Source organism: Scyliorhinus canicula, chromosome 3 (assembly GCF_902713615.1).
Source record: "Scyliorhinus canicula chromosome 3, sScyCan1.1, whole genome shotgun sequence".
Classification (NCBI taxonomy): domain Eukaryota; kingdom Metazoa; phylum Chordata; class Chondrichthyes; order Carcharhiniformes; family Scyliorhinidae; genus Scyliorhinus; species Scyliorhinus canicula.
Window position 1 is genome coordinate 47261453 of NC_052148.1, and position 18314 is coordinate 47279766.

General features: G+C 46.6%; 1 protein-coding gene across 4 annotated transcripts in view; it reads right to left on the reverse strand.

Annotated features, from left to right (window-relative positions):
* dym (dymeclin) overlaps nt 1-18314 on the reverse strand; it is a 536995-nt gene that overhangs the window by 161548 nt on the left and 357133 nt on the right. For all 4 annotated transcript variants that reach the window (XM_038790496.1, XM_038790499.1, XM_038790497.1 and 1 more), the window contains one exon: nt 16329-16434. In XM_038790496.1, the coding sequence (XP_038646424.1) occupies nt 16329-16434 (106 nt within the window). The remainder of the gene's footprint in view (nt 1-16328; nt 16435-18314) is intronic.

The following is an 18314-nucleotide window of genomic DNA, read 5'->3' on the forward strand; positions in this document are numbered from 1 at the left end:
TCACCTCTCACACACCCGCGCGCTCACCTCTCACACACCCGCGCGCTCACCTCTCACACACCCGCGCGCTCACCTCTCACACACCCGCGCGCTCCCCTCTCACACCCGCGCGCTCCCCTCTCACACACCCGCGCGCTCACCTCTCACACACTCGCGCGCTCACCTCTCACACACCCGCGCGCTCACCTCTCACACACCCGCGCGCTCACCTCTCACACACCCGCGCGCTCCACTCTCACACACACCCGCGCGCTCACCTCTCACCCACCCGCGCGCTCACCTCACACCCACAGGCACGCTCACCTCTCACACACCCGCGCGCTCCCCTCTCACACCCGCGCACTCACCTCTCACCCACCCGCGCACTCACCTCTCACCCACCCGCGCGCTCACCTCACACACACCCGCGCGCTCACCTCTCACACACCAGCGCGTTCACCTCTCACACACCCGCGCGCTCCCCTCTCACACCCGCGCCCTCACCTCTCACCCACCCGCGCGCTCACCTCACACCCACAGGCACGCTCAACTCTCACACACCTGCACGCTCACCTCTCACCCACCCGCGCGCTCACCTCTCACCCACCCGCGCGCTCACCTCACACCCACAGGCACGCTCACCTCTCACACACCCGCGCACTCACCTCTCACCCACCCGCGCGCTCACCTCACACACACCCGCGCGCTCACCTCTCACACACCAGCGCGTTCACCTCTCACACACCCGCGCGCTCCCCTCTCACACCCGCGCCCTCACCTCTCACCCACCCGCGCGCTCACCTCACACCCACAGGCACGCTCAACTCTCACACACCCGCGCACTCACCTCTCACACACCCGCGCACTCACCTCTCACACATCAGCGCGCTCACCTCTCACACACCCGCGCGCTCACCTCTCACACACCCGCGTGCTCACCTCTCACACACCCGCGCGGTCACCTATCTCACACCCGCGCGCTCACCTCTCACACACCCGCGTGCTCACCTCTCACCCACCCGCGCGCTCACCTCTCACCTATTACGCATCCAAGCACTCACCTCTCATTCATCCATACAATGCAGAAGGAGGCCATTCGGCCCATCGAGTCTGCACCGGCCCTGAGAAAGAGAACTCTACTTAAATCCATGCTTCCACCCTATCCCCGTAATCCAGTAACCCCACATAACGTTTTGGACACTGACGGGCAATATTTAACATGGCCAATCTACTTAAACCTAAACATCTTTGGACATCCAGCTCTCACCTCACACACTCCTCACCTACTCGCATCCGTCCACTCCCTCTCACCACCCACACACGCACACACTCTCACCACACACAAACTCTCACCACACACACACACAAACTCTCACCATACACACTCACAGACACACACAAACAGACTTCCTCTCATCACACACAGAAACACACACAAACTCGCACACACACAAACACACTCCCTCTCACCACACACACTCACAAACACAGACTGCCTCTCATCACACACACACAAACTCTCACCACAGACACACATTCCCTCTCACCACACACACACACATAAACACATTCCCTCTCACCACCCACACACACACACACCCTCTCACCACCCACACACACAAACATACTCCCTCTCACCACCCACACACACACAAACACACTCCCTCTCACCACACACACTCACAAACACAGACTGCCTCTCATCACACACACACAAACTCTCACCACAGACACACATTCCCTCTCACCACACACACACACATAAACACATTCCCTCTCACCACCCACACACACACACACCCTCTCACCACCCACACACACACACACCCTCTCACCACCCACACACACAAACATACTCCCTCTCACCACCCACACACACACAAACACACTCCCTCTCACCACCCACACACATACAAACACACTCCATCTCATCACACACACACACATACAAACATACTCCCTCTCACCACGCACACACATACAAACACACTCCCTCTCATCACACACACACATACAAACACACTCCCTCTCACCACACACACACACAAACACACTCCCTCTCACCACCCACACACATACAAACACACTCCCTCTCACCACCCACACACATACAAACATACTCCCTCTCACCACGCACACACATACAAACACACTCCATCTCATCACACACACACACATACATACTCCCTCTCACCACGCACACACACACATACATACTCCCTCTCACCACGCACACACATACAAACACACTCCCTCTCACCACACACACAAACACACACTGGGTGTGATTCAGTGGACTTGTTGCGCTTGAGTGAGAGCGCGATGTGGCTGGCAAATAGCGGGAGAGGCCAAATACGAGAATAGCGTCAGGCGCCAAACCATTCATGATGCAACCGACCCGCTCCCATAAGTGCAATAGGGATCCCACCGTAGTGTGGCGAGAGACTAATAATCACCACTTAAGCCTATTTCCATACAACTACCAAGAGCCATCCTATATCCAATGTCCTCCTGTGATCCATCCGCCTCCCCAGAAAGTGGTGACACGGGAGCTTATCAGTATTCCTTTTTAAAAACGTGAAACTGGCAGATGGGCTACTGCGCGTGCAGCTATCTTCGCTCACAGGCAAAGAGCCCGGGGCAAGGGAGGGTGGGGTGGAGGAGTATCAGCGCGAGGGGGGTTCTCTGCTAGAGGGGCAACCACACTTGGGTCCACCATGCCAACCCCTGGATCATGTATACCCATTCTGGGTACAACCCTAGGCCCTGCCTGTCTGCCCCACTGGCAACCCATAAGACTCTGGCCCTGCGGCTGAAGGCTATTGTTAATCAGGAATTGGCAATTGTGGTTAAGTGAGCACTTCACACATCCCAAGTTGAATTCCCATGGATGGACGTGACATGTGGAAATTATTCCTGACATTCCAATCAGACCATGATGCCTGGACACTGTGCCTGATCACTGCGGGAGGCAACACCACAGACACAGCAGCCAATATCCAAAAACCAAGGGGATGGGCACCAGCCCCGGGGACATGTCCTCGACTGGAGGAGGGAACCTGTCACCAATCCAGGGAGGGGACCTGTGCACAGTTGAGGTAGCATTATGTGCGGGTGTCTGGGATACATTGTCTGGGGTCTGGTGAGCAAGGCATCCCCCACCCCCCCCGCCGCTAGCCGGGTGTGCGTGGGCAGGGCGTGCGCGTTGGTAGGTGGGGGACATCGCTGTTTGTCAATCTCAGACCCTCTCCCAATTCCTTACAGATATTGAACGGTATGGACGATATTTTGGACCCCACTGAACTTTCCCTCGTAGTGCTGCTAGCGTTGAGAGAGACTCAAGGCGGCAGCCCACGCCCAGGGCCGCATCCCACACCATAACGACCCAGCCGCCGATCAGGTGAGAATGAGACCAGAGGGGAATAGAACAAAGAAGAGTACAGCACAGGAACAGGCCCTTCAGCCCTCCAAGCCCGTGCCGAACATGCTGCCCGACTAAACTACAATCTTCTACACTTCCTGGGTCCGTATCCCTCTATTCCCATCCTATTCATGTATTTGTCAAGATGCCCCTTAAATGTCACTATCGTCCCTGCTTCCACCACCTCGTCCAGCAGCGAGTTCCAGGCACCCACTACCCTCTGTGTAAAAACACTTGCCTTATACATCTACTCTAAACCTTGCCCCACGCACATTAAACCTATGCCCCCTAGTAATTGACCCCTCTACCCTGGGAAAAAGCCTCTGACTATCCACTCTGTCTATGCCCCTCATAATTTTGTAGACCTCTGTCAGGTCGCCCCTCAACCTCCGTCGTTCCAGTAAGAACAAACCGAGTTTATTCAACCGCTCCTCACAGCTAATGCCCTCCATACAGGGCAACATTCTGGTAAATCTCTTCTGCACCCTCTCTAAAGCCTCCATATCCTTCTGGTAGTGTGGCGACCAGAATTGAACACTATACTCCAAGTGTGGCCTAACTAAAGTTCTATACAGCTGCAACATGACTTTCCAATTCTTATACTCAATGCCCCGGCCAATGAAGGAAAGCATGCCGCATGCCTTCTTGACTACCTTCTCCACCTGTGTTGCCCCTTTCAGTGACCTGTGGACCTGGACACCTAGATCTCTCTGACTGTCAATACTCTTAAGGGTTCTACCATTCACTGTATATTCCCTACCTGCATTAGACCTTCCAAAATGCATTACCCGACTTCCAGGGTGAACAAGCATTGCTGGTCTTTGGAGCAAATGAGGGACAACGCACGCCATAGGAGGCTCCGCTTCAACAAGCAGACCGTGCAGTTCCTGTGCCATGTCCTTGTGGAATTGGCACAACGTAGAGGAGGAGGACATCTGCTCTTGGTGGCCGGCAAAGTCTCCGCAGCCCTGAACCCTTATGCCTCAGGATCATTCCAGGGTCTGGGCGGGGACTTGTGCAGCATCTTGCAGGCCACAGCCCACAGGTGCACAGACAGGTCACAGATACCCTGTTTGTCCGGCAGAAGATTATAAACACTTTGACACAGAAAAGGCCAACAAGATGCCGGGGCAGCAGGATTCTCTGCCATTGGCAGGATGCCACAGGTCCAGGGGCTGACAGACTCCACACATGTTACCTTGAGCTCACTGGGCCAACAGGGAGTGCCCTACATCAACAGAAAGGGCTTCCATTCCATGACAGGGGAATGCATAATGGGGGACAAAGAAATGGCTGAGCAATTGATTACATACTTTGGTTCTCTCTTCACAAATGAGGACTCAGATCAGATCCCGGAAATGTTGGAGAATGAAAGGTTTAGTGAGAGGGGAGAACTGAGGGAGATTAACATTAGTAGAGAAATGGTGCTGGGAAAATTGATGGGATTGAAGGCGGATAAATCCCCAGGGCCTGAGAATCTGCATCCCAGAGTGCTTAAGGAGGTGGCTCTGGAAATAGTGGATGCATTGGTGGTCATCTTCCGGGATTCTATAGACTCTGGAACTGTCCCTGCAGATTGGGGGGGTAGCTCACGTCACTCCGCGATTCAAAAAGGGAGGTAGAGAGAAATCAGGGAATTATGGACCAGTAAGCCTAACATTGGTAGTGGGGAAAATGCTTGAATCCATTATCAAGGACTTTATAGCGGAACATTTAGAAAGCAGTGGCAGGATCAGTCAGAGTCAGCATGGATTTATGAAGGAAAAATCATGCTTGACGAGTCTGTTGGAATTCTTTGAAGAGGTAACCAGTACAGTTGACAAGCGGGAGCCAGTCGATGTAGTATATTTGGACTTTCAGAAGGTGTTTGGCAAAGTCCTGCATAAGAGATTATTGTGCAAGATTAAAGCGCATGGGATTGTGGGAAATGTATTGAGATGGATAGAAAACTGGTTGGCAGAGAGGAAACAAAGAGTAGGGTTTAATGGGTCCTTTTCAAATTGGCAGGCAGTAACTAGTGGGGTACCACAGGGATCGGTGCTGGGACTTCAGCTATTCACAATATATATTAATGATTTGGATGGGGGAACAAAATGTAACATCTCAAAGTTTGTAGATGATACCAAATTAGGTGGGAGGGTGAATTGTAACGAGGATGCAGAGATCCTGCAGCAAGATCTGGACAGATTGGGTGAGTGGGCAAATCAATGGCAGATGCAGTATAATTTGGATAAGTGTGAGGTTATTCACTTTGGAAGCAAAAACAGGAAGGCAGATTACTACCTGAATGGTTGTAAATTGGGAGAGGGGAGTGTGCAGCGGGACCTGTGCACCTTGTGTCCTTGTGCACCATTCACTGAAGGTAAGCATGCAGGTGCAGCAGGCGGGAAAGAATGCTAAGGGTATGTTGGTCTTCATTGCGAGAGGTTTTGAGTAGAGAAGCAGGGATGTGTTGCTGCAATTACACAGGGCCTTTGTAAGGCCCCACTTGGAGAATTGTTTTGGTCTCCTTCTCTGAGGGAGTGCTGCGAAGGTTTACCAGACTGATTCCAAGGATGGCAGGACTGTCAGATGAGGAGAGATTGACTAGGTTGGGATTGTTCTCGCTGGAGTTCAGAAGAATGAGGGGGGATCTCATAGAGACTTATAAAATTATAACAGGACTAGACAGGGAAGATGTTACCAATGATGGGTGTGTCCAGAACCAGGAGTCACAGTCTGAGGATTCAGGGTAAACCATTTTGGACAGAGATAAGGAGACATTTCTTCACACAAAGAGTGGTGCGCCTGTGGAATTCATTACCACAAGAAGTAGTTGAAGCTAAAACTTTGAATATATTCAAGAGGCAGCCGGATATAGGACTTGGGGAGAATGGGATCAAAGGCTATGGTGAGAAAGCAGGATTAGGCTACTGAGTTGGATGATCAGCCATCATCGTGATGAATGGCGGAGCAGGCTCGAAGGGCCAAAAGGCCTCCTCCTGCTCCTATCTTCTATGTATCTATGAACATCCAGCTCATGAGTGGCCACCACCTTTAGATTTTGCGTGCGCTATTCCCAGGGAGTGTACATGACAGCTACATCCTGGGGCAGTCAGACATCCCTGGCTTCTTCGAGGACCAATCCAGGATGGCAATTGGCTCTTGGGGGATAAGGGGTATCTGCTTAGGACCTGGATAATGATGCCAGACCCTTACCGCTGCCGCCTGTCCTCCAGCCTCTGTCTGGTCCTTTGGTTCCTCACCAGGACTGTCCTCCAGCCCTGCTGGTCCGGTGCCTCCTCATCCTCCCACTGTGAGGTGGCCACATGTTCCTCCTCCCCCATCTCCAGCACACCTTCGAGCCTGCTCCGCCACTCATCACAATTATGGCTGATCATCCAACTCAGTAGCCTAATCCTGCTTTCTCCCCATAGCCGGTGACCTATGCAGAGACGGCACAACAAAGACCATGTGGCCACCCAGTCTGACATTCCCGTACCAGCCTCCCCGAACAGGTGCCGGAATGTGGCGACTCAGGGCTTTTCACAGTAACTTCATTTGAAGCCTACATGTGACAATAAGCGATTTTCATTTTCATTTAATTTTCATTGAACAATGCACCTGTCTGCTTAAAATGCAGCCCCGATGCCTCAGCCTCTCTGGTGGTGCCCTCCAGTGCACCCCTGGAGGGTCGCCCGCTTTGTGGTGGTTTGCTGTGTCTTCCACAGCAGTAGGGCGGCGTGCTGGAGATGGAGGAGGAGGAACATGTGGCCACCTCACAGTGGGAGGACGAGGAGGCACCGGACCAGCAGGGCTGGAGAACAATCCTGGTGAGGAACCGAAGGACCAGCCGGAGGCTGGAGGACAGGCAGCAGCGGTAAGGGTCTGGAAAGCCCGAAGGGCCAGGGAGGTCCTCATCGTCACCCGCTTCACATAGGGCCTGGCCTAATCTGTCATCGCTCCCCTCCCCCCATTTCTCATCCTCCTAGGGTCTGTGTTACATCCAGGGTGCTTTTTCATTGAATCGTGCCCTCTCTCACACCACACCTGCATGTATGCGCACACACACTCGCTCACTACACGCACATACACACTCCACTCTCACCTCTCCCCTACACACACTCATTCATGCCTCTCCCTCGCTCACACAAACACACACATTCACATTCTCACCTCTCCCTCCTTTGATCCAAGGTCGCTTATCCTCCCAACCCATGGCTGCAGCCTATCTTGCTCTGCTGCTCGCTTCACCATCCTTTGCCACTTTTTCCATCCCGTCCAATCAAAGGCCAACTTCTTAATGCATTGGCTGCTGATGGCCGCACATAGTCAGCCTACCAGTAACCAATGTAGTGTGAAAATCACCTCCAGTAGGACAAACTGGAGAGACAGCTTTTTTCAACTTTAAACGGCCGGACCCGTCATGTCTTCCATGGAACCCAGCTTGGGAAACCCTCATTTACTCAGTTCCCCTTTGAAAATTACGATTGAATCTTCTTCCATTATTCTTTCAGGCAATGCATTCCAGATCATAACTTGCTGTGTTTAAAAAGTCTAATCTGTCCTCTGGTTCTTAAATCTGTCTCTTCTGGTTATTGACCATCCCCGTCTGTATTACTCAAACAGTTGAAGAATGCGGAAGTACCACAAGTAGTAGTTAGGGTAAATAACTTAGATGCATTTAAGGAGCAAATGCATAAGCACATTATGGAGAAAGGAATAAGAGGATATACTAATCGCGTTGGATGAAGAAGGGCGGAAGAACCTTGTGTGGAGCATAAACACTAACATAGACCAGTTGATTCTAATTGCCTATTTCAGTGCTCTAGACTGGCAGTAACTTGACACTTACAGCCAACACACAAGAGATTGTCTTTCATTAGTCTGGGCTAGTATCATATTCAGCTACTAAAAGAGTAAAGGAAAGTCAAATTCAGTGCACCACCCAGTTCCCTGGCCTTTTGTGGTCAAGGTGAAAAGTTAATGCTGTAGAATAGGATGCTTTTCAAATTTGACACCCAATTGCTGTCAGAAGCATTTGCAGGTCACAGGTCGTCAGTGTTTCAGACAATGGTATATTTTCAACCCCCCATTTATACCAGCTCCCCATCTACAGGCTCATTATTTGCGTCAGCTTGAGTTCAGCAGTAGCTTTGTCATCTTTGAGTCAGAACATTGTGGGTTCACATTCTACTCTCCAGATATTCCACTGCAGTACTGAGGGATGCCACACTGTCAGAGGTGCCATCTTCCAGATTAGTTAAACTGAAGCCCCTCCTGTCCTCCTTATGAACATAAAAGATCCCATGGCACTATTTTGAAGGCGAACAAAGGAGTTCTCCTGAGTCCCCTGGCCAATATCTACCTCTCAACTACTAGGGAAAAGATAAAGTTGCCATAGTCCCAAATGACCATAGGCTACTTTCCCCTTTTGAGGGGGAGAGCTGACTGGTGGTGGTTTAACCCGAGGATCACCACACCTCAGGTGAGGGGAAAGGTTGAGAAGGCAGGCCTTCATGAATCATCTCTCAACTACTATTACTAAAGCAGATGGTCTGGTTATTTTAGGTTGTTGTTTGTGGGAGCTTGTTGTGTTCAAATTGGCTGCAATGTTTCCTACATTCAAACATTTTGCACTGCAAAAGAACTTCATTGGCTGAAAAACATTTTGTGATGTTCTGAGGTCATGAAAGGAACTATATAAAGACAAATCTTTTTACTTTGCACTGCCTCAATAATGTAGAATTTGTCATTCATTCCCTTCCTACTTTTACAATTTGAGGTGACAAATCAGCTCTCAAATGAGGGTCGCTTAGCACAGTGGGCTAAACAGCTGGCTTGTAATGCAGAACAAGGCCAGCAGCGCGGGTTCAATTCTCGTACCGGCCTCCCCGAACAGGCGCCTGAATGTGGCGACTAGGGGCTTTTCACAGTAACTTCATTGAAGCCTACTTGTGACAATAAGTGATTATTATTATTAAATACTGAAAAGCGCAGGAACATTTATTGATCAAAACAAGCATCATAATTCCTTTGCTTTAATTCTGACAATTCTGACAATGACAACACTCATGTCTCAAATTCTACTTTAGCAATTTGCAGACACAGGTTTTGTGAGTTTTACATCATTTGATAGATGCTTATTTTGAAACTGAGTAAACATTCCAAAAGGACACCAACAGGTACCAAGAGATTGCGGCACCATTTATAACCTCACAATTCCCTTTGTGTGCGTCAGTGAAATAAACCCAATGTTCAAAGAGAGGAATTCTTGGACTGTGCTGAGTTAGTTGATTTCAGCCAAAGTACTGGGAGGGGCAAATCAATAAGTCACACTGTCCCTGGATGAATGGAAGAGACAATTAACCAAAGTTTCTACACCTAAAAAAGCACATGCGGCTCGTCACTGGATGAGGACAAACCGGTTTGTAATGTAATGTAATGCACAATCATTCAGGGCAAGACAGTGGCAAGCACTGCTACATTACGGCACTGAGGTCCCAGGTTCAATCCCGGCTCTGGGTCACTGTCCGTGTGGAGTTTGCACATTCTCCCTGTGTTTGTGTGGGTTTCATCCCCACAACTCAAAAATGTGCATGGTAGGTGGATTGAACACGCTAAATTGCCCCTTAATTGGAAAAAATTAATTGGGTACTCTAAATTTCTAAAAAAAAGACACAATCATTCAGCCCTGACAGCTAAATCCATGTTAGATGCATGCAAGCATGGATGCTATTCTCTTGAAAACCAGAAAATTCTGTTGTGATGTTTGGTGAGAAGTCAATTTAAACTTTTAAAGCTATTTAATATAAAATTAAAAAATGAATGGATGGACAATTTCACCATGCCCTTCCATTTTGCCACACAGGAGCATAAAGGAAGTTTGAATATGACAAACACTACTGATCCCTTTTATTTTAAAAAGTTAATTTCTTCACTGAATTGGCTATAATTACACCCACAAACTACAACATTTTATGTGACTGAACAAAGCAGTCTTGGGAGAAAATGAAAAGGCTTCCCTAATTTCATACTAATTCAGTAACTGTAACCAAAAGGCATAATAAACAAAAACAATTACTATAATTTTCTGAACCTTATATTAAAATATTTGGCCTTGAGTTACAGAAATAATCTCTAGTGCTCAATAAACAGTGATTACTCTCCCCATTACTTAAATTGTGGGTAAATGTCGCAGCCTTCTTTTTAAAAAAACTAGAAAATACAGTAGGTTTACATGGGGTGATAGCACTCCTCCCATGATTTTGTGGGTAAATACCATTTGCAGTGTGGCAGCAAATTATGCAACCATGAAATTTCAGGTTCAATTCCTTAGTTGTGCCGGGTTAGCGGACCACATCCAGGGCAAGAACTGATATCTATAACTGGCCTTAGTAGCTCTAGAATATAGAAGGGTCAAAATTAGCTGGTGTCTCCAACTGTAATAAAGATCAAATGACCCTTGCTGGTAGTGCAGTTGTGTGAATTTTGGTCAAGGACAAGACTGTCCATAAGACCATAAGATGCATTCGGAGTGAAGAAATTCCAAATAATTTCATCTTAAATGGCTGACTCATTGCTCTGAAATTATGCCCTCTGGTCCTAGACCCTCCCACAAGGGCAACCAAGCTCTCAGCATCTAACTTGTCAAGACCTCTGAGAATCCTATGTGTGTCAATGAGGTCACCTCCCATTTAGAAAAACTCCAATGAGCACAGGTACAACCTACTCAATCTCTCCGCGTAAGAAAATCCCTCTATACCTGGGATCAACCTAGTGAACCTTTACTGGACTGCCTCCAATGCCAGTGTATCTTGCCTAAGATAAGGAGACTAAAACTGTTCACAGTATTCCAGGTGTGGTCTAACTTGTGCCTTGTATAATTTTAGCAAGACTTACCTATTTTTATATTCCAATCCCTTTGAAATAAAGGCCTTCCCTATTACCTGCTGAGCTTTGTGTGTTTCACACGTGAGGGCTCCCAAATCCCCCGGTATTGCAGTTTCTGCAGTTTTTCTGCTATAGTTTTCTGCAGTTTTTCTCCATTTAAATAATATTCAGCTTCTTTATTCTTCCTACCAAAGTGCATAACTCCACATTTTCCTACATTCCATTCCATCTGCCAAGTTTTTACCCATTACACTTGTCTATGTCCCTCTGTAGACTTTGTGTCATCCACACCACTTGTGTTCCCATCTAATTTTCTGTCACAAGACACAGGGTGCATTGCCCTCTAGCGTTCAGCAAATTTCCAACACTTGCGGTCAAAGCTCAGATATGGGAGAATAGACACTTGTTCAGTTACTGGACCTGCCAGTTTAACAACTTTCAAGGCAGGAGTGGAGGAGAAAATATTGAGAAACATAACTACAAAGTGTGCCTGTACAGGTAAGCTGACAGTTCACCTGTCAGTAGCTTGTATTTATACAGATCCTTTAATTTAATAAATTGTCCCAAAGTGCTTCACAATATATTACAAGCCAAAACATGACACCAAACTGCATTTGGTGACAATACGGCAGGCTAAATTTGTATCAAACTTAAAGAAAAAGCATAGAATTGTGCTGACACGTGGCAGGCCAGAAGACTGGACAGAATATAAGGAATATCAAAGGATGACTAAAAGATTAATGAGGAGGGGAAAATTAGAGTACAAGAGAAAGCTAGCCAGAAATATAAAACAGATAGTAAGAGTTTTTAGAAATATTTAAATTTTAAAAAGTGAGCACTGGAGAAAGTGAGTCTGGAGAATTGAGAATGGAAAACAAGGAGATGGCAGATGAACTGAACAGGTATTTTGCATCTCTATAGAGGATAGGAGTAATATCCCAGAAGCAGCTATAAACCAGGAACTGAAAGGGAGGGTGGAACTCAGTGAAATAAGTTGTACTAAGTAAATTGTTGGAGCAGGGGGCTAACAAGTCCTCATGGGTTCAAGGGTCTAAAAGAAGTGTCTGATGAGATAGTTGATTTATTGGTTTGAATTTTCCAAAACTCCCTAGTTTCAGGGAAGCTCCCATTTGATCAGAAGGTAGAAAAAGTAACTCCATTCTTCAAAAAGAGAGGGACACAGAAAGTGGGAAACTACAGCCCAGTTAGCTTAGTCATAGGGAAAATGTTAGAAGCTATTATTAAGAACGTTATATATCAAGGAATACGCTCAAGGTAATCAGGCAGAGCTAACATGGTTTTGTGGAAGGGAAATCATGTTTAATGTTAATAACAAAATTTAATGATCTTTATTGTCACAAGTAGACTTACATTAACACTGCAATGAAGTTACTGTGAAAATCCCCCAGTCGCCACATTCCGGCGACTGTTCGGGTACACAGAAGGAGAATTCAGAATATCCAAATTACCTAAAAGCTCGTCTTTCGGGACTTGTGGGAGGAAACCGGAGCACCCAGAGGAAACCCACGCAGACACAGGGAGAACGTGCAGACTCCGCATAGACAGTGATCCAAGCCGGGAATCGAACCTGGGTCCCTAACGCTGTGAAGCAACAGAGCTATCCACTGTTGAGCTAACGTGGTGTTTAAACAACTTATTTGAGTTATTTAAGGCATTCAAGAGGGCATTATATGATTACCTGAATAGAAATAATATGCAGTGGTTTGGGGGAAAGGCAGGGTAATGGTACAAAGTCATGATGCTTGCTTGGAGAGCTGAAACGATGGGCTAAATGGCGTCCTCTGGGATCATAAGAATTCTGTGGAGTAACATGTGTTGTGGATAAAGGAGAACCAGTGGATGTACTGTGTCACATCAAAGGTTATTGTGGAAAATAAAAGCTCATGCTTTAGGGAATAACATATTGGCATGGCTTGAAGACTGGCTGGCTAACAAGAAGCAGAGAGTAGGCATAAATGGGTCTTTTTTCAGGTTGGTTAGATGTAACAAATGGTGCGCCACCGAGATCAGTCCTGGACTGATTGTTTACAATTTATATAAATGACTTGGATGAAGGATTGTTGCCCAAATGTGATGACACAAAGATAGGTAGGAAAATAAATTGTATGGAGGACGTAAGGATGCTACAAATAAGCATAAATAGGCTAAGTGAATGGGCAAAGATCTGGTCAATGGATAAGTAAAAGTAAAGTTGCAACAGTCTCATATGACCATCAGTTGCTTTCCCGTTGAGTGGAGAGCTCACCGGTGATGATTTAACCTGAGGATTACCACACCTCAGGCGAGGGGCAAGGTTGAGAAGGCGAGGCCTTCATGGATAACCTCAGCAAGTATGGAAACTTAACCAGCACTCTCCAGCCCAGGCAACATCCTGGGTAAATCTCCTCTGCACCCTTTCCAGTGCTATCACATTCCCCCTATAATGTGGATTTCAGAGCTGCACACAATACTCTCGCTGTGATCTAACCAACATTTTATACAGGCCCAGCATAACCTCCCTGCTCTTAAACTCCATGCCTCAGCTAATAAAGGCAAGTATACCATATGCCTTCCTAACCACCTGTTCTGCTACCTTAAAGGACTACTGTATGCACACCACAATCCCTCTGATCCTCGGTTCTTCCCAGGGTGCTGCCATTTATCATGTATTCCCTTGCCTTGTTTGTTATGCCCAAGTGCATCATCGCACACTTATGCAAATAATCTTTATTTTTACAAGTAGGCTTACATTAACACTGCAATGAAGTTACTGTGAAAAGCCCCTCGTGGCCACATTCCGGTGCCTGTTCAGGTACACAGAGGGAAAATTCCGAATTCTCAGCTGGTCCGGGAATTGAACCCGCGCTGCTGGCTTTGATCTGCATCACAAACCAGCTGTCTAGCCCACTGAGCTAACCCAGCCCCTATCTGGATTGAATTTCATTGCCACTGATCAGCCTGTCTATATCTTCCTCGAATCGAAGGCTATCCTCCTCGCTATTTACCACCCCAACAATTTTTGTATCATCAGCAAACTTACTGATCAACCCTCCTTCCAGGAACAGAAATATTAAATTGAACCCACTTAAAACTATACCTTATTTTTAATGTTTACCAATACAAATATAAGCCCCTTAAAACTACCTGCTTTCCCAACGCTCTGACTATACTATGATTTAAAGATTTCTTGCTATGTATGTCCCTCTCGGTAACTATTCATTATTTCCTAACGCTCAGTAAAGATCGAAATAGGTGAAGCTACATGCGTGCACGTTCCAGGGATATACAGACAGCAATGATTTACAACTCACATGTTGTGCATGAGTTAGGAAGTTACAAGTCAGATGGAAAATCAGAATTTTATTTTTGAAAAAAAACCTCAAAAGGAGTAATTAAGAGTTTTGGAATAATTTACCAGAAAAAACAATTATTGGGCTCAAACTGTATAAATTTCTGGAGGGACAAAATATTGAGGGACACTATGAGATAGCGATCCATGGGTTTAACTGTTTCAAAAAGCAGAAAAGATCAAAATATGAAACTCCCACCACAGCAAGCTTGCTGGTTCTTCAGAAGGTGCAGATGCTCAAAGCTTAATGACCTCAGCTCTTGCCATCATCTACTTGACTGCAGCAGTATGGTACAACTCATCCCACGTCAGTCTTGTAGATACCCAACTCAACACAACAATGCGCATCATCTTGGGTGCCCGCTGATCAACTCAACTGCCCTGGCTCCCAGTGCTCAGCAACAGCCCCCATAAGGAGGGCGATTGCAACAAGAAAGTTCCCAGAGGGGATTTACATCAATCGAAGCCTGCCGCTACACAAGGACCTTACCAATCTACCTGCCACTCACCTCCCATCATGCCAGCCTGTAAGGCTAAGACCACCGTACCATGGAGTAACAGCAGAGGGCCTGTGTCAGCAGGAATGGAATCAACACGCCACCATCAAAAATCATTTCCTCATCACACATCCCACAGCCTGCCCACCCAGCTTCAACCTGCTATGTTAACATTGGGCACTCCTCCACCATTTGCACATTGGCCAAGCTAAATTGTGCAGCTAAATGGCACAAGTAGGGCTGTGCAGGGAACATGGACTGCAGCTGTGGTGCACCCCAATCAATGACTTACATCATGAAGTCTGTCCCCTGACAAAATTCAGTGGAGGGCACAGAGAGCTCCATTTAGCCACTGCGGAAGCAATTGCCTGGCTTGGAGATTACTGTACACGCTAAAAAAAACTGTTAAAAAGGTTGCTCAGTCCAAAATGTAGGTTACCTAAAAAATGAGATGTGTCATCCTATGTCCTTTTCTATCTGTCAAGTAGAAAATGATCATGTAGGGCTCTAGCTAAGAGCCTGCAAATTAGATCTATATAATAAACGTACACGCGTTCCATGGAGAAGTACTGTTCCTTGGGTTTAGCTTTATTTTTATGCTTGATTATTACAATATAATGTGGAGCAAAGGCATGCGAATAAGTCTTTTGATGGAACCACTTGCTGGTGAACCAACAATTCCATAGGATCAGGGGTGGCATTCTCCGGTTCCCCAGCCATGTGTTTCTCGGTGGCGTGCCATTCACTGGTGGTGGGATTTTCTACTCCCGCCCCTTATCAATGGGATTTGCCATTGAAGCCACCCCACGCTCCGGAGAATCCCGCGCGTAGGGGTGCGCTGCCAGCGGGAACAGGGAATCCCAACAGCCGGAGAATTCCGACCCAGAAGTAGTACAAAATGCTGTCAATGCAGATTGATTGGTGTCTGAAGGTAAAAGATGAGTTAGTGAATCAGGTGAAAATCCAGCAGTGCTGATGAAAGATTTTGACTGAATCATTGTGCTATTTTTCTTTTTCAGATACTGATCAAAAACGTTGATTTCATTTCAATTTATCAACATTTTTTTTGTCTTTCAATATAAAAAGTTTTCTGTGCACATTCAATTGTTTATCCATGGTTCATGTTGTCCAGATTGCTGTTTAGCATAAACAATCTGAATCTCTTTACAGCTGTCAGCTATGGAAATATAGGTTCGTTTTCAAGACTTACGTAATCGGGTATTGGTGAATTTTCCTCTGCACCAACAGGACCCCTCAGTGATTGTGTGGCCTGTTCCAGAACTTTGTTGTGCTTTTTCGATAGTAAAGCAAACAGGCTAAAAACATGACAAAAATGAGAAAAAATGAAAGTAATAATTAAAAGAAATTGTGCCACAGAAATTACATAGCAACACATCGCATTTTCATTTCAATCTATTATTAACAAGACAGCATTCAATCGGCAGACATTTAAACCACATTTGTAATGAGGAGGATACTTTAAATGGAAGGTTATCAGCCCCTACTTATTTTGGAAGCCTAACATTTAAAAACTAAGGCAGGCTTCTATAAAATAAAGTTGGAAAAGCATGGAGGGGTAAAATTTATATGTATTTTTTTGTAAACACATACATTCAGTAACCAGAGTGCAGACAACCTCAAGCCAAATTTCTATGGAACACAGGAATTAGCTTCTTTTAAAGCTGCATTATCCCTTTTCCTGGGAATTACACAGGCCTATATTGAATCTATAAAAAGTATGTGGCCTTGTGTATAATTACTTCCTTCTGATCCTAACTTTTTCTGAAGTTATTTTCATTTTACCACACATGGAGAGCTAGAACATATTTTTCCTTTCCCTTTTAATTTGCAGTTATTTACTTGCCACCCAGGAATTATTTTTGTTATACAATTTAAGTTGGAGGATGTTAAAAGCATCACAACTAGCTATTTAGACAATTAGCTTTCATTCTCAAACACCACAGTGCAATGCAATACAGGTAAATGACATGAATTGGATTGCTTAGTGGACAAACACATTGTTCTGTAAAACCTTTAGCCATACAAAGAACAAAGAAAAGTACAGCACAGGAACAGGCCCTTCAGCCCTCCAAGCCCATGCCGACCATGCTGCCTGTCTAAACTAAAATCTTCTACACTTCCTGGGTCCGTATCCCTTTATTCCCATCCTATTCATGTATTTGTCAAGATGCCCCTTAAATGTCACCATCGTCCCTGCTTCCATCACCTCCTCCGGCAGCGAGTTCCAGGCACCCACTACCCTCTGTGTAAAAAGACTTGCCTCGTACATCTCCTCTAAACCTTGCCCCTTGCACCTTAAATCTATGCCCCCCAGTAATTGACCCCTTTACCCTGGGGAAAAGCCTCAGGGCCTCAAGCCTCATACAGATCAGGAAGCTCTCAGCTGTAGTACTGGCCCATTGTGGCTATCCATGTCAAAATTGTTCATCTCAACCAGACAGTGCTTTGGATGCTACAAGCAGGAAGCAAAAATTTGTCTGGATTCCCATTCCTGATTGAAAGTATGCATGTGGATTCCGGATTAGGACGGAGTTGTTCTTGTTGTGATGGCTCCTCTGGTATAAAGTCCTTCCATACTCAATGCATAAGCTATTAAAGAATGGACACATAGAAAATAGGAGTAGGCCATTCAATCTTTCACTATGATCATTGCTGATCATCCAACTCAGTACCTGTTCCCACATCATTTGATCCCTTCAGCCCCAAGAGCTACATCTAGCTCTTTCTTGAAAACATACAGAGTGCGATTCACCCAAATGGGAACAAAGTCCCATAGTAAACACATTTAGCTGCATGTTTCCGGTGCCGCAGTGCCGAGAAACACATGGCTATTCAACGTGACTTGTGTTGTATAAGGAGCCTCAACGAGGAAAGTGCGGCCGAGGCCGCGCATTGTCCAGTTTTGTACAGTGGGAGCTCCATTCGTCGGAAGTCCCTAAGTGTAGTGAGCGATCGGGACCCCATTTTTAAATGGCACCTTGATCTCCGAGCCCCCGAAGCAATCCCCGACATCTCCCCCCAGCCCGAACGCACATTGGGAGGGTCCCCCTGTCCACCCCCCAATACTCACGCAGGCAACCGGGGCCCAATCGCGTGCAAAAAATGTCAATTTGGCAGTGCCAACTGGCACCCTGGCAGTGCCAGTTGGCAATGCCACCTGCGCACCTTACTAGGG